The 23,160-nt window shown below is 39.0% G+C and overlaps 1 protein-coding gene across 3 annotated transcripts in view; it reads left to right on the top strand.

The window, feature by feature from the left end:
• The window catches only part of Tex14 (testis expressed 14, intercellular bridge forming factor), a 76,603-nt gene that overhangs the window by 33,833 nt on the left and 19,610 nt on the right, over positions 1 to 23,160 (top strand). For 2 of the 3 annotated variants that reach the window (XM_077800869.1, XM_077800870.1), the window contains exons 10-21: positions 2,295 to 2,446; positions 3,692 to 3,882; positions 4,321 to 4,471; positions 6,277 to 7,064; positions 8,832 to 8,935; positions 11,626 to 11,751; positions 11,944 to 12,032; positions 13,026 to 13,307; positions 14,826 to 14,926; positions 16,058 to 16,177; positions 17,698 to 17,764; positions 20,607 to 20,688. In XM_077800869.1, coding sequence (XP_077656995.1) covers positions 2,295 to 2,446; positions 3,692 to 3,882; positions 4,321 to 4,471; positions 6,277 to 7,064; positions 8,832 to 8,935; positions 11,626 to 11,751; positions 11,944 to 12,032; positions 13,026 to 13,307; positions 14,826 to 14,926; positions 16,058 to 16,177; positions 17,698 to 17,764; positions 20,607 to 20,688 — 2,253 coding nt within the window. The remainder of the gene's footprint in view (positions 1 to 2,294; positions 2,447 to 3,691; positions 3,883 to 4,320; positions 4,472 to 6,276; positions 7,065 to 8,831; positions 8,936 to 11,625; positions 11,752 to 11,943; positions 12,033 to 13,025; positions 13,308 to 14,825; positions 14,927 to 16,057; positions 16,178 to 17,697; positions 17,765 to 20,606; positions 20,689 to 23,160) is intronic. The other variant, XM_077800871.1, reaches the window with a different exon arrangement.

Here is a 23,160-nt window from a genome sequence, read left to right on the forward strand (position 1 = left end):
TCAAAAATGCAAAGAAAGATGGGATCAACTGTCCAGATGGTAGGGTCAATGGCTATGGCAAGAAAGTATAGATTCTCATTTGGGTTTATTGAGCTCAGGATTTTTCTTTTTTTTTTTTTTTTTTTTTTTGTGCTGGGGATCGAACCCTGGTCGTTGTACTTGTGAGGCAAGCACTCTACCAACTGAGCTATATCCCCAGCCCGAGCTCAGAATTTTAGGCAGAAATGTTAATTGTAGTCACAACTATAACAATGTACCCTTTTTTGAAAGTTGATAATGTGAGTTGGTTATCCAAGAATCAAAAAAAAACTGTCAATTTCACGTTTATTTTTGGTAACACTCTACTTGGGCATATTAGTTTGTTGAATGTAATTGTCAAGGGTCAGCACTCTCTCTTGATGTAAAAGTGATAACAGCAGTGTTTCCTACTCCTCAGCTTTTTCTTCTTCTTTTTTTTTTTTTTTTTTTTAGAAAGGAAAGACAAGAAAGGGTGGAAATGCAGAATTAATTTTTTTAAAGAGAGAGAGAGAGAATTTTAATATTTATTTTTTAGTTTTAGGCGGACACAACATCTTTGTTTGTATGTGGTGCTGAGGATCGAACCCGGGCCGCATGCATGCCAGGCGAGTGCGATACCGCTTGAGCCACATCCCCAGCCCCCTCAGCTTTTTCTTAATGGAATCTTTAGAGGTTTTTTTTGCAAGTGGTGTCACATACCTGAGGCCAAATGTAATTTTAATGATGTCAAAGCTAAAGCTCAGACAAATAACTTTACCACCATGACAGCCAGAAAAGAAGATCCCCACACAGATGGCTTTAACAGAGAAGGAAGAAAGGATTGTAAGAGAGGAAGGTGAAAGAAAATAAGAAACCTGGATTATAAATTACTTGTCCCTTGCCAAAGCTTTAGACACCCTTGAGAGAGGTGGGTATTTCCCTCTTAGAATTCCCTTCCAACTTGAAGAGTCGTGTATGCTGCTGCTTCATCTCCAATTCTGACAATACAACATTCCTTTGCTTTTCTGGGGGCTCAGTGATTGAGCATATATAAAGCCCTGGGATTGATCCCCAGCACAGCAAAAACAAAACAAAACAAAACAAATTGCCTTTTCTGTGATATTAATATAACCTGTATTAATTTATTGTATAATTGTGTAATGATTATGCAAACACATTAAATTTATACATTAAAGATGTACACTTATATATTAAGCATGTATTTAAATATCAAATATGCAAGTGTGTACATATCCATACTGCTCACACTACACAAAGCCACATCTACTATTCAGCAATATATCCAAAAATTTAGTACCACGTATTATAACTTCATGGTTTCTTGGGGATGAGGCTCAGTGGTAGAGTGCTTGCCTAGTGTGCACAAAATACATTCAATACCTCATAACCATACCCTTGTCCTCCCCTGCCAAAAAAACCCAAAACTCTGCTGAAAGAAATGTTATTTAGGTATTTAGGGAAGTTTACCCAAAGTTTGAAATGGTCATCCTTATGCCAGACCAGGAAAGAACTTACTGTCTCTTGCTTTTGTTTTGCTGTAGTGAAAACTGCAGACCTTGTGCATTTTAGGCAAGTGCTCTACCACTGAACTATATTCCCAGCTTTTTTTTTTTTTTTTTTTTTTTTTTAATTTGGAGACAGAACCTTGCTAAGTTGCTGAGGTTGGCCTCAAACTTGTGATACTTCTGCCAAAGTCTCCCAAGTTGCTGGGATTACAGGTGTGTGCCACCATGCATGCTAATAAGGTACCTACTCTCAAGGAATTGACTCCAATGGAGAGGAGGCAAATAGTAAACTAAAAAAAATGAACAAAAAAAAATTCAGATAACAAGTGTCCTGAAGCTAATAAAACAGGACTATTTTAGAGTAGGTAATCAGAAAGGCCTCCCAGAGGAGGTGACTTTCAACTAATACTTTAGTTACAATTTGCTCTAGGATCCTTGGACAGAGCATACCAGACAGAAGAAAACACCTGTGCAAAGACTTGAAGTGGTAATGTGGTTGGCATGTTGGAGTAGCTCAAAGAAGGTCCCTGTGACTTGAGTGGAGTGAGTGGGAGAATATTCTGATGAGGTTGGGGGTGGGCAGGAATCACCAAGTATTTCGGGTGTTTGAACAGCTCCATCCAGGGCAGTGGGGGTTAGCTCAGGATCTGGCTTCATTTCCAGAAGCTTAAAGAAGTTGCCGGTTTTCACAAATATCTCATCAGTGCACTGTGTGGTTATCACAAAGACCCTTTAAGACATGAGCCCTGCCTTGTGTGTTTCCTTCTGTAGCCAGGACAGTGGTATACACAGGGACCTGACTCGAGTACCCCTCCCCACTCAGCTGTACAATTGGGCCGCTCCGGAGGTGATCTTACAGAAGGCGGCCACAGTGAAGTCAGATGTCTACAGCTTTTCCATGATCATACAAGAGATTTTAACAGGTGATCAAGGAGCATGTTAATGTTGTTTTAATCCTTATTTTCAGGTTGGGTTCCCCCACTTGGGAGTTATTTAGTTTTATGAAAATGTACAACTTAGAAAAATATTTTTCTTTTATTTATTTTTTGGTACTAGGGATTGAACCAGGGACAGTTTCCCACTGAGCTGCATCCCCAGACCTTTTAATTTTTTAAATTTTGACACAGGGTCTTGCTAAGTTGATAAGGGTTTCAGTAAGTTGCTAAGGCAGGTCTCAAACTTGCTATCTTCCTGCCTCAGCCTCCTGAGTCGCTGGGATTACAGGTTTGCACCACTGCACTTGACAGATTCGTTAAGGAAACTTATCTGTGTTTATGGAAGATGCAAGATGGTCTCCCAGAAACCTTTCTCTTTTAACTGTTCTTTAAGATTCAGCAAAGCTTTTTCGCCTGCTCGTTCATGATAATGCATTTAATCCAAGCAAAGGTTTTTCTTTTTCTGTAGTGCTAGGGATTGAACCCAGGGTCTTATGAATGCTAGGCAAATGCTTTACCACTAATCTACATCCCTAGCCCCCAAGCAAAAATTTTAAACTAAGTTTTTTTAAAAAATATATTTATTTTTTTTATTGGTTGTTCACAACATTACAAAGCTCTTGACATATCATATTTTTAAACTAAGTTTTGATGTCAGTACTTTTGAATCTCTGATGTGCCTCTTAAGGATTGATAAATGAGGGGAAGATTGGCTTCTGAGAAGTAAATATAAAATTAGGCATACCCAGGGTTCAGTAGATATATAACCAGTGAATGAAATAGAAACCCTTTCAATCCTACAAGAGTATAATGTGAAGTAGTCACATATCAGAAGATATAAGGACTCCTTCAAAAGAGGAACACACACACACAGAGTATTCACTGAGGGAATACCAAGAGTTAGGAACCTTTCGTGGTATTTGCAGTCCCACAGGTAAAACCATGACCTTCAATGAGATAAATGTATTGGGCTGTCCAGTCTAATGCCATGAAACTTTCTTTGGTCCCCAAGTCTGTCAGTGAGGAACCAATGTGTACATGATGCTGACACTATTACTCTCTGTCTAAATGTCAGGGATTTCCCTGGTAAGTGAGTAGTTTTTTGTTTGTGATTGGGCTTCTAAGTAGTTTTTCTACAGAAAGAAGTGAATGTTTAAAGAGGTTGGGTGACTTGACTAAGGTTATACAACTTCAATTTATTTCTTAATGTTACCTATGACTTTTTCCTTACAGACAACATACCCTGGAATGGCTTAGACGGCTCAGTTATTAAAGAAGCTGTAGTCTTGGGAAATTATTTACAGGCTGATGTCAGGCTTCCAAAACCTTACTATGATATTGTTAAATCAGGCATCCAGGTCAAGCAGAAAGACCGAACTATGAACCTTCAAGATATCCGGTATATTCTGAAGAATGACTTAAAGGCAAGCCCTAAATTTGTTGGGAGTTTATTTTTGCTTACCCAACTCAGGAGAATAGGGAGAAACTAGAGATGAATTGTAGGAAGTTTTGGAAATCTTCATTTTATTATACTCTTCCTGTGTTTCTGAGAAAAGCCTAACAGCTTAACCTGGTGAGGACAGCAGCAAATTGAGGAAGAGAGTGGGTCCCGGGGTTGGGGAGGTAGAGGTCAATGCATCACAGAGGCACACTATAAGCACATAGCAGAGATTCAATGAATAGCAGTTATTATTGCTTTCAAGGTTTTGGAATAACAATAAATTGGCTAATGAGAACTGTAGTTAAGTCAACCCAACACAAGTAAGAGGGAGTTTATCCGTTACCTATTTTGGTTTCTGAAATATCAGTGACATTCAGATGACTGCAGATAATGTCCTTGACAATATTTCCGGTGTTAATAGGAATTTATTGGAGCCCAAAGAACTCAGCTAACTAAGAGCCCCAGGGCACAGAGATATGAACCCCATCCTGATGTCAGTGTCTATCTAGGATTGACTTCAGAACATCCAAAAGCAACCTCAGACTTGGAAATCAAAGAGCTAAAGGAAACAGGTATGGCCTAATTCACAGCTTGAATATTATTTTTGACACCAGTGTGTTTTGAGAGTCACATGAATGGTAGCTAATTGATTCCTCAAACTGCACATGTAATCCATGCTGGAAAAAGATGGATTCCTTAGGTTTAGGGAGGTTGTGACTTGCTCAGGGTTACAGAAGTTATTGTAGAACCTAGGCCTTCTAATTCCAAAGTCAGTTGAATTCTCTTGACAGGACTGGAGACCTTTAGAGTGGTCCCTCAAATTCTCATTATTTCTGTTCTTCATTCCACTTACTTCAAGCTTACAACAAGGATGATATGCAGTCAGCTCTAGCATTATTTTTTAGAGTTGAGTTGTTTTTTGGAGTTATTTATCCTTCCCATGAGAACCATGTCTCAACTGCTTTTTATTAGATGCTCACCAAGAGCATAATTCTAGCAGGGTGTGGTGGCATGTGTCTGTAATCCCAGTAATCAGAAAGCTGAGACAGGAGGATTGCTTGAGATCAAGGAGTTCTAAGATAATGTGGGTGATATACTGAGACCTCGTCTCAAAAAAAAAGTACCAAGCATATAGCTCTGACTCACATAAATAGTCACATGCTTTTGTATATAAAGAAAGCTGAAGCCAGGTGCTGTGGCACATGCCCATAATCCCAGTGGCTATGGAGCCTGAGGCAGGGGGATCATGAATTCAAAGCCAGCCTCAGTAATTTAGCATGACCCTATCTATAAATAAAACATAAATAAAATGATAAAGGCTGGGTATGTTGGCAAAAGGATCACAGGTTCAAAGCCAGCCTCAGCAACAGCTAGGTGCTAAGCAACTAAGTGAGACCCTGTCTCTAAATAAAATACAGAATAGAGCTAGCTATGTGACTCAGTGGTCAAGTGCCCCTGAGTTCAATCCCTGGTACCAATATATATATATATATATATATACATATATATATATATACATATATATATATGTATATATATATATATATAGTGTTAGGGATTTGGCTCGGTGGTTAAGCACCTTTGGTTTGCTCAGTCCCTGGTACCAAAAAAAAAAAAAAAAAGAAAGAAAGAAAGAAGAAAGAAGGTTTAGTATAGTCCTTGTAATCCAGGGGTGTATAATTTTGTATTTCTTGACATTTAAACACATTTTATTTTGTTTCTGATTCTGGCGATATAGCCCAGGGGTGCTTTACCATTTATCTACATTCCCAACACTTTTTATTTTCTATTTGGAGACAGATCCTTACCAAGTTTCTGAAATTGACCTTGAATTTGTGATCCTCCTGCCTCAGTCTCCCAAGCTGATATGATAGGTCTGTACTACTGTACCCAGCCAGTTAAACACATTTTGAGCACATTATAAATGAAGTTCGGAACATTTCTCTTAGGATTTGGCATCCCATCCTTATCCCTTTTTATTTATTTATTTATTTATGAGATAGTGTCTTGCTAAGTTGCTTATGGCCTTGCTAAATTGCTAAAGTGGGCTTTGAACTTACAATCCTCCTGCCTCAGCCTGCAAAGCCACTAGAATTATAGGCATGTGCTACTATGCCTGGTTCATTTCTATATTCTTATGCCTCTTAAGCAATAGCTAAGTCTTGGTACAAAGGATTGAACTCAGGAGTGCTCTACCACTGAACTATATTTCCAGCCCTTTATTGAGAAAGAGTTTTACTGAAGTGCTCAGCAGCCCTCAAACTTGGTGATCATCCTGTTTTAGCTTCTGGATTAGCTGGGATTACAGGCGTACATCATCACACCTGGATGAATGTGATCCCTTTAATCAGATGTATATTACTCCTCTTTTTCACAGGTAGTCAGCCACATTCACCAAGGGGTCACTTTTCTCCCACCGCAAAGGTAACATTAGCTCCTCAGATCCCTGATTCAAGTCTGATGGCCCAGGAATCTCAGAATCCAGGTACTCCTTTTCCAGCCCCTCCATTTATGGCAGAAGAGATCCACAACCCCCGAACAAGTCAGGAAAGTCTCTGTAGCTTTGAAATCAATGAGATCTACTCAGGCTGTTTACATTTGGGGGATGACAGAGAGGAGGAGCACCCAGGAACTGCTTCATCTCTTGAGGGGTATAGACCAAACCTGGTAGGTGAACTGCAGTCTATGGAAGAAGAGTTAGAGAAGATGGAGAGAGAGGCTTACTTTTGTGATGAAGATGAGAGCTCTTCAGAAGTTGACACAGAGCTCTCCTTTGGGTACTGGCAAAATGGTTCACTTGCTTCACTCAGCCTACCTGAGCCAACCAGAGAAGCCAAGGGCAAAGTGAGCAGCAGGTCCATGACTGAGGAGTACATCAGTAAGTGTGTGCTGAATCTGAAGATTTCACAGACGTTAATGCACCAGAATGCTGATTTGCTGAGGAACACCCAGCAGAAAATAGATGAACTTGAGTTGTTAGAGAATGAGCAGGAAACATGCAGGTCTTTATGGGCTACTTCAAGAGAGTTTTCAGACACCTATGACTCACCTTCAGCCCTGGGCCCCCCAGCTTTGAGTTATATTCCTCCTGTCATGCAGCTCTCATGGAGTCCCAAGTCAGACACCAGTGGCAATTGCCCAACCCTGGCAAGGTCTCCAAGAACAGTGAAAGGCTTTGAAGGGGGACATTTGGGCAAAAAACCCAAGAAAAGAAGTGACTGTGGCTGGCAGTCTTTCACCCAAGTATCTGAAGAAAGCACTGGGGAACAGCCAGAGACCAGCCAACAGGTAAATCAGAGTGGGAGGAAGGGTCAGCCTAAGATCCAGGATCAACTTTGCCCCTGACTTATGTGCAGGAAATGACATATAAAAGCACCAACTAGTAGAGGCTTTATTTCAGGTGGAATTACAGGTGTGCGCCTCCATGCCCAGTTTCCCAGCCCTTTTAAAATGTTTTATTTTGAGGGCTGGGGATGTGGCTCAAGCAGTAGCGCGCTCGCCTGGCATGCGTGCGGCCTGGGTTCAATCCTCAGCACCACATACAAACGAAGATGTTCGAGAACCAAGAAAAAATAAATAAATGTTAAAACTCTCTCTCTCTCTCTCTCTCTCTCTCTCTCTCTCTCTCTCTCTCTCTGTCCCCCTCTCTCACTCTCTCTTTAAAAAAAAAAATGTTTTATTTTGAGACAGTATCTTGCTAAGTTGTTGGGTCTCGCTAGGTTGCTGAGGTTGGCTTGAACTTGCAATCCTTCTGCCTCAGCCTCCTAAGTCCCTGGAATTACAGGTGTATACTACCATGCTCATCCTTTGTGACCACTTTTGATGTCTCCTCTCACTTTTATGTGTCTTGCTGCCATCTCCAACTCCCACTTTTGTTGCTTTGATTTTCAGTAAGCTAGGAAATTAAGTTTGTGAAGATTATGCTAAAGTTTGGAAAAGCAGATCCAAAAATCTCTCCTTTAAAAATTTTTTTTTCATTTGTTGATGGACCTTTATTTATTTATATGTGGTACTGAGAATTGAACCCAGTGCCTCAACATATGCTAGGCAAGCACTCTACCACTGAGCTACAATCCCAGCCTCCAAAATCTCTCTTTTGAATGAAGGACATAAACTTTGTTTCTTCTGCTACTTCCAAAGTATCATAGCCTTTATTTTTAATTTCATAAGATCCCCACTGGTAGGAATTAATGGTCCCTGTTTTATGGATGAGGAAACTGAAGTACAGGATTCTCTCAGATTAGTCTTGAGTGAAGCTTGGATTAATGCCCAAGCCCAGGGTTGCTACCACAAAGGTCTGCTGCCTTCATGAGCAGACAAAATAGAAATTAAAAATACACTTTACTGGGCTGGGGTTGTAGCTAAGTGGTAGAGTGCTCGCCTAGCATGCACAAGGCACTGGTTCGATCCTGAGCACTACATAAATGTAAAATAAAGATATTGTGTCCACCTAAAATTTAAAAATAAATAAATATTTTTAAAAATACACTTTACTGCTGGATTACATGGCACACGCATGTAATCCCAGGGGCTCAGGAGGCTGAGGCAGAGGATCACAAGTTCAAAGCCAGCCTCAGCAAAAGTGAGGCACTAAGCAACTGTCTCTAAGTAAAATACAAAATAGGGCTGGGATATGGCTCTGTGGTTGAGGTTCAATCCCCACCTCCCCCCTGCCCGCAAAAAAAAAAAAAAAATCACTTTCCTGAGCATTTTCCATTTGTATTCGGTATGGACTGGGTTCTTGGAGTCCAACATTTCTAGATAAAGTCCTCCAACTAAGAGAAAGATTACTAGATAAGAAACACAGAAAAAAAATCATCATGGTGGGTCTGGTAATTTCTACACATTTAGCAAGAATGGCTTTGAATGGTGGTGAAAGCGAAGAGAATTCCCTCATCAAAGCACTGAAATATATATTTATTGCTTTGTAAGCTGCCAACTGTTTGTGGCCCTGGAAAACAGAACATTGATGAGCAATCTCAGACCACTCAAGGAGCCAAGAACAGTTTGGAAAGAAGCAGGAACCAAAATAGTAGGTGGGTCAATATTTTATTTTTCTTTGTGTCACTATGTCTTTAGATTCATGTGGCCTTTGAGGCCACTTAATGATCTTCATATTTTTAGTGACAAAGAGATTGTGAGTAATGAAGAAGAGTAATTCAGAAACATATTTTGGTATGTTCTCTCTACCAAGAGAGTTTAAAGAGTAGCATAATGGAAACTTACAGGATATATCACAGGCAAAGTGGCTGGCAAGTTAATCAGAACTCATCAGTTGTCAAAAGCAAAGCATCAGTCTCAACAGCTTATCAAGGCTCTAAGCAACACAGTGAGACCCTGTCTCTAAATAAAATACAAAAAAGGGCTGGGGATGTGGCTCAGTGGTAGAGCACCTCTGAATAATTTCCCCATGCCAAAGAAAGAGAAAGAGAGAAAGAAAGAAATGGCAGATATTTCACTCACCAGTGCTTCAGAAATCAAACTAATCAGAAAACTGCATTGTTGGTTGTTTAAAGTATGTGTTGCTAAACATCACTGTTACCCTGGGGTGTCTGATCTGAAGCCATATCAATGAATTGGTTGGATATTTTTTTTTTTTTTTGGAACTAGAGAAGTGAACACAGGATTTCACACATGTGAAGCAAACACTTTACCATTGAGCTACATTCCAGCCCAATGAAGTGAATTGGCTTTCTCACAGATAATTCGTAGGAGAATATATAAGGGGTATTATTATTTTTTACTATTAGTTGTTGTTTTGCAGTACTGGGAATTGAACCAGGGATACTCTACTGCTGAGCTATATTCCCAGCTCCCTAACCTGCCTCCTTTTTTTTTTTTTTTTTTTTTTTGAGACAGGTCTCACTAAGTTGCCCAGTCTGGCTTCAGTCTTGATCCTCTGGCCTCAGTCTCCTGAGTTACTGGAATAATAGGCACATATAGGGAATTACTAGAGAAGAAATAAATATGTTTTCTTTTTGTGTGTATGGTGCTGGGACCTCACACTTTCTAGGAAATTGCCCTCCCACTGCACTAAACCCTTATCCCCACATGTGTTTGTTTTTATAATTTTTAAACTAAAAAGAAATTGACAGATAACACTGTTACCATATACAGCATAATTTGTGTGATTGGGGGAGGGGGGCTGGAAATTGGACCCAAGGCCTTATGCCTGCTATGAAAGCACTTTACTTTTGAGCTACATCCCTAGCCCCAACATGCTGTTTTGAGGTATATATTCATTGTAGAATGGTTAAATCTAGGTAATTATCAATTAAATTCCTCACATAACTTATCATTTTTGTGGTAAGAGCACATAATGTTCCTATTATACTCTCCCATTATACATTTTTGAAGAATATATCATCATTAACTGTAGTTATCCTGCTATACAACAGATCTCTCTCTTTTTTTTTTTTTTTTTTGTACTGGGGATTAAGCCCAGGGTATTCCACTAGTAAGCTGCATCTCCAGCCCTTTTTATTTTGTACTTCGAGATAGGATCTCTCTGAGTTTCTCAAACTACCTTTGAACTTCTAATCCTCTTGCCTCACTCTCCCAAGTAGCAGGGATCATAGGTATTTGCCACCATGCCCAGTAAATCTCCTATAATTTATTTCTTCCATAAAACTATAATTATATATCTTTTGGCCAACCATTTCTCCCCCCCCCTTTGCCTCTAACAGCCCCAATCTCTGGTAACCACCATTTTACGCATTCTACTACTTCTATGAGATCAATTTCATTCATTTATTTATTTACTTATTTATTTTTACTACTGAGAATTGAATCCAGGGCCTCACATGTGCTGGGCAAGTGCTCTACCACTGAGGTATACCCCAGCCCTTTTTAAAATGTGAAAAAAATTTGAGACAGTATGTTGCACAGGTTGGTCTTCAATTTGTAGTCCTCCTTCCTCAGACCTCCCTAGAAGCTGGGAGTGTACCAGGTGTGCACTACAGCACCTCGATGTTTTTAAAAATGGTAAACTTGTTTTTGAAATTGTTGGTTATCCCCCATTGTAGATTTTTAGGTTGTTTAATATTTTTTTATGTAGGAACAAGGACACAGTGACTTGCAAATAAATTTTTTTTCTGCATTTTGGATTATGTCCTCAGGATAGATTTCCAGAAGCAGAACTACTAGGTCAAAGAGTTTGAATATTTTGAAGATTCTTGATAGTTGTTGCCAAAAAGTTCTTTAAATAAGCTGATCAGAGCTGATTTCTCCACCTTCTGGTCTACCTGGAGTGTATACATTCTGGACAATGGGGAATTTAGATCACACATTTTTGAAGTTAGATTAATAGATGATAAAATGTATACAGTCATTTTGCATATTAGGAAGTTTCATCTAGAGAGACCGACATTGGCCAGTCTGACAACTGACCCAGCAAAGTCAGTGTCCAGAACTTGGTGAGACTAAACTGAGGGTGTTGGATTCTTCTTCAGGATCTTTGCAAATGTTGTTGGTTGTGCTATCACTGATGTAGAGATGGGCCTGTTACTGAAGAATTCTGTGGAAGGGTAGAAGTAGAACTGTTAACCTGGGCTATCACCTACGGTTATATGAGGGGTGGATGGACTCTGTGTGGTGAAATTGTTTTAATTGTGGGTTTCTTCTGTTTCTGAAAATTACCCAAGAGCATTTTTAGAATCATGAAATCTGTACTTGGAAACTGAAAAAAAATTTAGAGATCTTCTAGCCCAATCCTTTCATTTTCCAGCCAGGGAAGGCCTAGAGATACCAGTGAGCGAGCCCAAGTCACACAGCTAAGTAGTATACTCTTTCCGGAGTCAAGCCACTCAAAAAGACCTGCTGGGTCACCCAGCCTTCACCAGGGCTTTGCAAGGTAAGGAACCTTGCAGTCTGAACTCTGGGAGTCCTGTGCCCTCTGGTGGTAATAAGGAGTCGGTGCTGTTTTAGGAATAGCTGCTGAAGTAGGGGACAGGTCTGAGTAGACTAGTGGGCTTTGAGTTTTGTTAAGAACTTGAACAAATGTTTTTGTGTCCACCCTTTTCCCATTCCCTCCCTCCTAATTTAGGACCAGTGTAGAAGGTGTGTCTTCTGAAATCTATAATACAAAGTCAAGAAATAATGAAGATGATGGAGAGATACACATAAAATGGAAAAGTAAGTATGAATTCATGGGTTTTGTTAGGCAAAATGAAATTTTAAATATATTTCTCATCTTACTGATATTTCTAAGTACACAGGCTGTATTTCACTATTTCAAGCCACAGCAAAGTCCTCCCATATTTTTCTTCTGAGATCTTTCCATTTTAAAAGCAAGACCCTTCTGGCTATAGAATATCAAAGGGAAATGATTTTTTATTTTTAGATTTTGTAGGAAATATTTATATGTATATAAATGTGTATAAGTTAACATGTGTAATAAAACAATATACAATATGTATATTTAATATGTAAACACCCTTGAAATGAAGATCATATAGTGTTGCTCTCACACATCCAGTACATTATCCTTCTGGAAACCAGTTTTAAAAGGATATGTCTGGGTTTCTTTTGATTTTTTGCTTTAAATATTTATTTTTTAGTTGTGGTTGTACACAATACCTTTATTTTATTTATTTATTTTTATGTGGTGCTGAGGATCAAACCCAGGGCCTCGAACATGCTAAGTGAGCACTCTACTGCTAAGCCAGAACCCCAGCCCCCCCATATGCCTGTTTTTTTAATACTAGTACTAAGTGACATGAACAGAAGTGTAGAACATTTGAAATGAAAACACATATAATCTCACTATAGTCTACAAAGGCTAAACAAACTCAAATAGAATCCTTTTCATTAATTATTATGGGCTGGGAATTTCAGATGTCATTTTTCTTGTTAAATTAGTAGGAGGGTCCATTTACAAGTTTTCTGTTGCCATCTACTCTGGAATTCAACAACAAGGGTGTTGTTTAGGCTAACCAACTGAAATTCCCTTCCCTTGCTCTGTCATTTGTTTTCCCTTTAAGCCAAACAGGGCAAGAGAAGATAATAACTGTAGAAAGGCAATCATTATTACAATATGAGCTATAGTAGTATTATACATTAAAGATGAAGGCTTTTATTTACAATGTTCATAGTGATGTTTTAAATACTGGTTTCTTTTGTGCCCAGTGGAAGTGAAAGAAATGGCAGAGAAAGCAGCTACTGGGCAGCTCACAGTACCTCCTTGGCATCCTCAAAGTACTTTGACTTTAAACAGTGAAGCTGAAAATCAGCTTGCTCCTTTGATGCAGCCCCCTGTTAAGGGCCCTCAAAACATGGACTGGAAGCAAGTTGTAGTGTATCACAGAGAAAATGATGAGCCAGGAGGAAATGTCAAATTTGGAAAAATGGACAGTAGTGGCTGTGACAGTGACAAGCACAGCAAACAGCCTGAGCCTCAAAGATTCACCAGTAAGTTTGGTTGGGGGAATTGTGTTAGGTGAACTCTATCAAGTTATCTGCTCTCAGAAATAAGTAAACCTGGCATATTTCCTTTGATTCATACTCTTTCCTTTCTTACCTTTCTGGGAAACTTGAATTCCAAAGAAAAGCAGCAGACCCCTTATACGGTACTGTGCTTCACACAAAGCTATCCAGAGATTCATAAGTTTTTTTTTTTTTTTTTTTTTGTACTAGGGATCCCCAGACCTTTTTATTTTTGAGACAAGGTTTCACTAAGTTGCTTAGGGCCTCACTAAGTTGCTGTGGCTGGCCTTTAACTGCCTCAGCCTTCTAAGCCTCTGGGATTAGAGGCGTGAGCCGCTGAGCCTGGTTCTTAAGTTTTTCTATTACTGAAACAAGATTCCTTTGTCCAAAGGAAGTAAAATAATCTTCATTTACTGACTCTGGTCCTGGAGGTAATCTAGCAAGTAACTGAACCTTCCTTACCTGAGGGAGGAGGTAGACCACGGCTTCCTACTGTTCATTTCTTTGCTTTTTTGGGGGGAGGGTACTGGGGATTGAACCCAGAGGTGCTATACTGAGCTACATTCCCAGCTCTTTTTTATTTTTATTTTTTTATTTTGAGATGGTCTTGCTGAGTTGCATAGGGCCTTGCTAAATTGCTGAGACTGGCTTTGAACCTTCTATTTTCCTGCCTCAACCTCCCAAATTGCCAAGATTACAGGTGTGTGCTATTATGCCCAGCCTTTGTCTTTTATTCTAAGCTAGAAATAAATCCAGAGGAACCTAGCAATAAGCAACATTTACTGTCATTAGTTAATAGATTTACAGGTTAAAAATGATAACTGTATTTCCACTTGGTAATCTGCTTACAATCAGGACATGAGATATTATTTCACAGTTGTGAGTTAAAAACACCTGAAATTACCATTGCTGGACACAGTGGCACATAACTGTAATTCCAGCAGTTCGGGAGACTGAGGCAGGAGGATTGCAAGTTTGAGACCAGCCTCAGCAATGTAGCGAGGCCCTAAAGCAACTTAGGGAGATCTTATCTGAAAATTTTAAAAGAGTCAGGGATGTAGCTCAGTAATAAAGTGCCCCTGGGCTCAATCCCCAGTACTGATAGATATAGATAGATAGATAGATAGATAGATAAGGCTCGATTTTGTGTGTGTGTGTGTATGTGTGTATTTGTGTATCTTTTTTCTTTTTTTTTTTTTCACAGTGCTGGAGGTTGAACCCAGGACCTCATATTGCTAGGCAAGCACTGTACACTGAGCCACATCCTTAGTCCCAAGTATCACTCTTGAATTTTTGGGCAAAAGGTTGGATAATCCAGGGCTGCATTTTTTGGGCCAGGCTAAACTAACAGTGTCTGCTCTCTACAACGAAGCTAACATATGGGATGTGGACACCCTTGGCAGAATACTTGTGTGTCTCTTCTTTCACACTATCTTTTATCCCTTTAATGTTATCTGAATATCACTACATGACCATGACCTTGATTGTGAATATAATCATTAGGTATCAGGCACCTGTCCCCCAGAAAAAATGAGCAGCCAGAGCATAGTGAATCCTTTCAAGCAAGTTCTGATGCATCTGTGGCAGTTGAGAAATCCTACAGTGTAAGTAATATGGTCTGGAGAACCAAGTTGAGCCCAAAGACCTAATATAGTAGAGCAAAGTTGTCATTACATATTATGACACCAAAATAATATCTATAGAAGTTAGAGATAGAGGGGCTGGGGATATAACTCAGTTGGTAGAATGCTTGCCTCACATGCACAAGGCCCTGAGTTCAATCCCCAGTACCACAAAAAAAAATTAGGGCCATGACTGTTTATAGAATATAGAGAGAAATTGATAATGACACATATAAAAATACAGTAGTGATAAAATGTAAAGTCTTTTGAAGAATCCAGTACAGCATTGTATTTAATTATATTGTACAGAGCACTCAGGATAATTTGTTCTTTCTCTCATGTGAGGACTGGAAGCGCATGTTACATTGAGCTGAACAAGCAGGTCAAGGAAGGAGCTTCCCTGTAGTATGGGAGAGACTAGGCTTATCTGAGAAATTTCAATGTGACAACTATTAAGTGTACTAGGAGGGAAAGGGTGCAGCAAAAGCAGTGTCCAAGGAAATAAGTCACAAAATGTCTGCAAAGAGATGTCTGAAGGTAGGGAAAAGAAAGTTGTCTGATGCTGTGGTAGTCAGGGCTTCAATGTAGCAAAATAAGCAGAAAAAGGAAGGGTAGAATGGATATGCTCTGTACTTTTTAATATTTGGATTTTATTTTTTATTATTGAGATTTCATTGTTGTTCCAAAAGTCATGCTCATTCTCTTGCCTCTAAACTGTAATACCTGAAGGACTTCCAAGTACTAAGGAGCCTCACTCTCCTCATGTGTACCATGATGCCAACATGCAGACCATTTCTGTGCCTTTGAGGGATCAGGGTGTTTAAATTCTATCTTCAGCTTGAGTTGTCAAAGGGTTTTGAGCATCGTTTCCCTAATCTGCACCCATTCTGCATATTAGATGCTGAGACTCAGGAATATTGTTCTTCCATACTTACTCCCAGCAGTTCATAACCACCTTTTCCCACCACAAAGGAAGGCAGAGTACTCAAGTTAAGTGCATGAGCTGACTGCTGGGTAGTTTTAGATGACCTTTTTTTAACACTGTGTTTTGCTGTAAAGACATTTGCTTATAATAAATAGCGACTTAAAAGTGATTTCCTGTATTATTAATAGGACCAATCTGTACAATCAACTTGTTCACCAGAATCTTCTGAAGACATAACAGATGAATTTTTAACTCCAGAATATGAGTATTTTTACTCCTCTACTGTTCAAGAAAACTTAGCTCTAGAGGTAAAAATCACATTCAGGGTAAAGTATGTTTTCAAGTTTTTCTTTTGCTTTGTTCCTTTTAAATCATTTTTATTGGGTTGGGGTTGTGGCTCAGTGGTAGAGTGCTTGCCTAGCACGTGTAGGCCCTGGGTTCGATTCTCAGCACTGCATATAAATAAATAAGGACTATTGACAACTAAAAATCTTTTTTTAAAAAAATAGATCATTTTAATTAAGAAAACTAGTTTACACATAGACGTATCCAATGCCCACTTACTATTGTTTGCATAAATGATTTTAAAATTTTGAAAAATAAGAGTTTTTAAAATGAAAGGTCATATGCAATTTCTCCCCCAAATTAAGGTATCTGCATCTGTACAGCACTTTGTACTTTTTTCTAAATACTTTCTTTCATTCGCGGTGTCTGATTCACGTGTTTTTTCTGTGGGGAAAAGAACAAGGTTGTCATTCTTCTCTACGAAGAACGGGTGGCTTGCAGATGTAGGTAATTAAACCCAGTTTGCCAAGCTTTAGTGGCAGGAGAACCAGGACAGAAGAAATCATTCAGCAAAAAAACATGAGACTGTTCAGTACTCGGGTTTTCTTGGGAGTCTGCTAGCTTTTTCATGAACCTGCTTGTACAGAGTATTTTCATTTGTAAAATGAAATTAATTGGATTCTTTTATTACTTATATGATTTCTTCCCCATCTCTCCCCAATCTCTGCCACTGTTTTGGGAAATCTTTTTATCAACATGAAAGGTGGGGTGGAGGAAAGGAAAGTCACATCATTTGACTGACAAGAAGAATTCAGAATGCATCAAAAGTATAATTATTACATGGGCTGGGGTTGTAGCTCAGTGGTAGAGTGCTTGCTTAGCATGTGTGAGGCACTGGGTTCGATTCTTAGCATAACATAAATAATTAAACTAAAGGTCCATTGACAACAACATTTTAGAAAGTATAATTATCACTTGTTTCCACTTCTGAAAACCCGGAACAGTTTTCCCTTATTAACAATCCTTTAAGTATTCTTTATTAACTATGCATAGACTGAGATGTTAATAAATCTTTAGTAAAAATATTTTTAAAACATACACACTCGTGTAGGATACACATAGCACACATACATGTCCTCTCTTCTAATTTGTTGGGAGATTGGGATGAGCTGGAGAGAGCGATATAAATGAAGTCACAAAATTCCTCTTCACGATAGGAGATGGAGGGATGGCTTGTTGCTGAGAGAAATACCATAAATAAAAATGTCTGTGAAGCAGGTTTGTTCTTTTCCTATAAAAGATGTAGGGACTTTAGGATCAAGAGGGCTATGGTAAAGCACTTGCCTACCATGTGTAAGGGCTTGAGTGCCACAAAAGAAAAAAAAGAAAAAGAAATCAAAGTCAGAAAGAACAGTATGCCCTGCCCAATGGAACTCTTACCCAGCTTCAATAATTTTCAATAATTTTTCAGTTCCTTCTGAAATTTTTTATATTTATGCCTCAATTGAATCTTCTTTCTTTACTCTTCTTTTATTCTTTGTAGACCTCAAGTCCCATAGAAAAGGACTTTGAAGAAATACAAGGTGCCTTTGCCCACCCTCCAGTCTGTGGTAAGCCCTAGGGCAGATTCATTTAATAGCCATTGCCTTTGCTTTCTTTTGGATCATGGATATGCAGAGCTGGAAGTGACCTTAGAGATAACTTCATCAAGACCATTTTGCAGATGAAGAAAACAAGGCACAGTGATCTCCCCTTATTAGATTGACTCCTCTGCTCCTCACCAGCCTAATGATATATATATATATGGTGTTATTTATACTTCCCCTTGTATTTTTATAAATACACTGTAGTACTTGCTGCTCCTTGCCCCATTACCACCACACACACTCTTTTTCACTAGATTTTAGGATCCTTGGTGATACACAGAAAGTACTGTTATTTTTGCTGAGCAACGTGAAGGATTTGCTCAAGCCACAGAGCTAGTTATTGATACAAAAAACCCTGGGAATTTTGGTTTTCATGTTTTTCTCTAGAAGGCAGTTTCATCTTCATTTCTCTTTGCTTGCTTAATATCTTAGCATAAAGTTAATAATAGCCAGCTGGGCACAGTATAATCCCAGTGACTTGGAAGACTGAGCAGGAGGATCACAAGTTCAAGGCCAGATTCAGCAATTTGGTGAGATCTTGTCTTAAAATAAAAAGGACTGGGAAGGTATCTCAGGGTAGAGCACCCCTGGGTTCAGTCTCCAGTACCTCTGCCCCCATCCCCGTCCCAAATTAATAACAGCCAATAATGCAGATTCAACTCAATATCACCCCTTGGGAGGCTTTGGGTTCTCTGCAGCCAGGAGAGTGGCGCAAGACAAGGTAGAAATGAACTATTGGTACTGTTATAGACATTTAAAAATTTTAAGGTATGCAAGAATTTTTGTTTATTTCTTCCTTTTTTTGTTTTTGCAGTACAGGGGATCAAACCTAGGGCCTCACCCATGCTAGTCAACCCTACCTTTGAGCTACGTCCCCAGCCCTTTTAAAATTTTGAGACATGGTCTTGCTAAGTTACTGAGGCTGGCCTATCTCAGCTTCCTGAGTAGTTGAAATTATAGGTGTGTGCCACCATGCCAGGCTAAACATGTATTTTTAAACCAGAGTTATCCACCTAATGGGCTATGTAGATCTCCACAGTGGCATCTCAACCTTCTGAACCTGGACAGATGGGGTACCTCACACCTACTGCACACTCCAGCTTCCAACCCTAACTTGATTCAAGCTCCTATCAGAGTCAGGAGCATTTTAAGAAGCTACAAGCTTTTATTTAAACAATTACATTCTCAGGATATGTATAAGAAAACCTCAGGGACTTGAGTCATTCACCTTTTCCTGCTGAAGCTTTACCCATGATCACTATCTGTGGGCCTACTCTGAACATGGCCACTTGTATTTGGAGGAGAGTTGAGTAGCTTGGAGAAATAGAAAGGCAGACAGGTCAGAAAACCAGAGCCAGTTTCATACAAACATCTGAAGTACATGTATTTTACTCCCTTCTTTCAGGCTTTTTGTACCTCCACCCTTAGGGCTCTGATATATTATCTCCTTCTTCACCAGGGAACAGGATGAGTACAGTGGGATGCATGTTAGATTATCACTTTTTTTTTTTTTTTTTTGTACAATACCAGGGATTGAGCCCAGGGCCTTCCACATAGTAGGCAAGCACTGTACCACAGAAGCACATCCCCAGCTCCACATGATAGGTTCTAAACTATTGTTCTGCCATCAATTTTTTTCTGCGTACCTTGAACAAGCCACTTCATCCCAGGGCCCCACTCTCCCCTAGTATAAAGGAGAGGAGGTCAGACTTTTAAAAAATCTCTTAAGTTTTCTTCGGTTCTAGTTGTGCTTATTAGGAGATATTTTTTAAAAGTTTATGCTATCTATATGTTTATCATTTTTAAGAGAGTCACAGGAAGCTGGACACAGTGGTACATGCCTATAGTCCCAGCAACTTGAAGACTGAGGTAGGAGAATTGCAAGTTTGCAATTTAGGAAGACTCTGTCTCAAAAAATAAAAAGGACTAGGCATGCAGCTTAGAGGTAAAGCTCCCCTGGATTCCATCCCAAGTACAAAAGGTGGTAGGGGGAATGTTGAAGGAAGAAGAACCCCAATGTTTCTCTACTGGTGAGTGTTTTAGAGCTTCTTGGTATCTGTCTGCTAAAGGCAGGATTATTCTGATATGCATTCCTAGTGCCTACCAGATCACCTGCCCCAAAGGATTAGGATAGGTATAGGGAGTTTGAAGCATTTGGAATCAGGGCAGGCTGCTCTGTATGCCCCCATCTTCATAAACTAGAATAGTTAATACTGGTAAGGAAAATGGATACTACTTCTATTTGCCTAGATATCTGGAAAGTATTTTCCTGAGAATTGGGGAGGAGTAACTTCAGACACTTGATGCTAAGGGAAACAAGACAGTCAAACTAGCTCCTCATATTCAAGACCCCACTCTCTGCCCCCTCACTTTAGAGGGTATTTGATGGCTAAGAGGCACAGTTAACTCTCTGGGAATGCCCAACTAATATTTTCTGTATGGTAGCTTTAGTGAACAAACCATTCTTGGTTTCAACGCCCCCTGGTGTCCATTGACTGGAACTGGGTCAGTTAGCATTCTTGAAAAGACAAACAACATTTGTCTCTAGAAATAACTGTGTGGTTATAACTGAAAGGCCAGTAAATAGCTTAATTGTATTCTGAGTGTCAGAATATAGTTCTCCCCTCTGATCAAGGAAAATAAACTTTCAGAGCAAAAAACCTTCTATTCAACATTCAATTCAAACCTAAATAGGGAAGTACTTTTCTATGCAGATTATTTTTCATTCTAGACTAGATCAAGGAAAATTCTAGAAAATGAAGATAATAATCTGTATTAGTAAAAATACATTTCTTTATTCTTTAAGGTAAGGAAATATTCCAAATGAGAAAAATCCTTGGAAGGAATGCTGAGATTTTGACCAGGCCTCAATTTCAACCTATACAAAGGTATGGGCTGTTGTATCTTATACAAACATATGGGCATTGTGTCTTATTCAGTTTCATACTCAGAAGCAATGTTAATGTTGAGAAAGCCACATGCTTATGCATTCATTACTTGTTTTCACATGTGTTTTCCCCTATCTTACAAATATTAGTTTTGAACAGCTTAACTTTTTTAGGACTTGTTAAACAGAATTTAAGGGGTAGAAATCATTATCTGTATGCAGATCCTGACTCTGACATTCTATTCATGTGACCTTGGTAACATTTCCCTTCCCTCTTCTGTATCCTCATCTGTAAATAGGGATAAGAATGTTGACAGCTGGGGTTGTAGTTCAGTGATAGAGTGCTTGCCTAGCACGTATGAGGTACTGGGTTTGATCCTCAGCACCATATAAAAATAAATAAATGAAGGTATTGTGTCCATCTTCAAAAAAATAAAATAATAAAATAAAGAATGTTGAAATTGGAATTAAAAGTAATTCTGTAACTTCTGAGCATCTGTCCTAGAGAAATGAAGACTTAATGTTTACATAAAAACAATGTACCCAGGGCTGGGGTTGTGGCTCAGCATGAGAGCACTGGCCTAGCATGTGCAAGGCCCTGGGTTCGATCCTTGGCACCACATAAAAATAAATAAATAAAATAAAGGTATTATGTCCAACTACAACTTAAAAATAAATATATAAAAAATGTACACAAATATTTATTAGAAAATGCATTTGTAAAAACTCCAAATCAGAAACCCACATGTCATCATAATATGTATGATGAACCAGACTGTGGAACATCTATACCAAAGGGTACTACTCAGATTAAAGGGGAATGAGCTATGGATACATGCAACACATGTATAAATCTGTAGAGAATTATGCTTACAGGAAGAAGATATCCCCAAAAGTTATTTACTGTTTGATTCCATTTACATAAAATTCTTGAAAATGTTAGAATTATTAAAAATAGTAGGGTGTGGTAGGTATGCCTGTAATCCCAGCAGCTCAGAAGGCTGAAGCAGAAGGATTGTGAGTTCAAAGCCAGCTAAACAACTCTGTAGGACCCTGTCTCTAAATATAATACAAAATAGGGCCGTGGATGTGGCTTAGTGGTTGAATGCTTCTGAGTTCAATCTCTGTACCACCTCCCTCCCTACCGCCTCTGCCAAAAAAAAAAAAAAAAAAAAAGATGTGGTGAGGGTGGGACAAAATTCAGAAAGTTTAAATATTTCTAAGTTCACATTTCTAATCATTCAGGATTGAGCAGATTATACTATATAAGACCCCTAAATTTTAGTGGTTTAAAACAACTGAAGTTTCTTTCCTTTGGGGGGAAGGGTACTAGATACTGAACCCAGTGGCACTTAATCACTAAGCCACATCCCTCGGGCCCCCCCTTTTTTTAAAATATTTTTTTTAGTCATTGATGGACCTTTATTTAATTTATTTATTTGTATGTGGTGCTGAGAATTGAACCCAGGGCCTCACATGTGCCGGGGAAGCATTCTCAAACTGAGCCACAGCCCCCCCCATCCCTTTTTATTTTCTGTTTTGAGACAGGGTCTTATCTAGTGGCTTAGGGCCTTGCTAAATTGTTGAGACTATCTTTGAATTTGTAATCTTCCTGCCTCAGCCTCCTAGCTGGCATTAAAGGTGTACACTACCAAGCCTGAAAAAAGTTTATTTCTTGTTCATGCTTCATATTTATGGCTCATAGGTTGTCCAGGGATGTTCTGAACTATATAACCTTTTATTAGGGATGTGGACTGGGGGAGGCGCCATCTTTGTACATCCTTGATCACCACGACAGGAAAAATGGAACCTGGTGAATTGTACACAGACTAATCAAGTCTCTGTCCAGAAGTAACTCATTACTTTCACTCATATTTCATTGGTTAAAACAAGTCTTATGGGCTGGGGATGTGGCTCAAGCGGTAGCGTGCTCGCCTGGCATGCGTGCGGCCCGGGTTCTATCCTCAGCACCACATACCAACAAAGATGTTGTGTCCACCGAGAACTGAAAAATAAATATTAAAAATTCTCTCTATCTCTCTCTCTCTCTCCTCTCTCACTCTCTCTTAAAAAAAAAAACAAGTCTTATAATCATTTATGTAAATTAAGAGCCCCAAAATATGCTGTTTCACTGTGTGCCTAGAAGGAGATACATTTTGGTGAACAGAATTAATAAAGTTAAAAGTCAACCTAAAATCCACATTCTTTTCTTTATACCATTGGTCTTACAGGATTGTTGCAAAAATTAAAAATGTGAAAACACGGAAGAATTTAGCATGGGATCTGCTTTATAGTTAGTGTTCAATGAGTATAGAAATTGAATCTTAAATATTAGTTGAAATAGAAATGGGCCAAGTTCATCTTCAATATTTTCTTGCCATTTTTTGGCACAAGCCTCTCTTGACCTTTCTTGGTATTCTATAGCAGGAAGCTGTCTCATAGTTGCTAAATCTTCTTGGTTGTGCCCCTGCTC

The sequence above is a fragment of the Urocitellus parryii genome, chromosome 7 (assembly GCF_045843805.1).
Source record: "Urocitellus parryii isolate mUroPar1 chromosome 7, mUroPar1.hap1, whole genome shotgun sequence".
Classification (NCBI taxonomy): domain Eukaryota; kingdom Metazoa; phylum Chordata; class Mammalia; order Rodentia; family Sciuridae; genus Urocitellus; species Urocitellus parryii.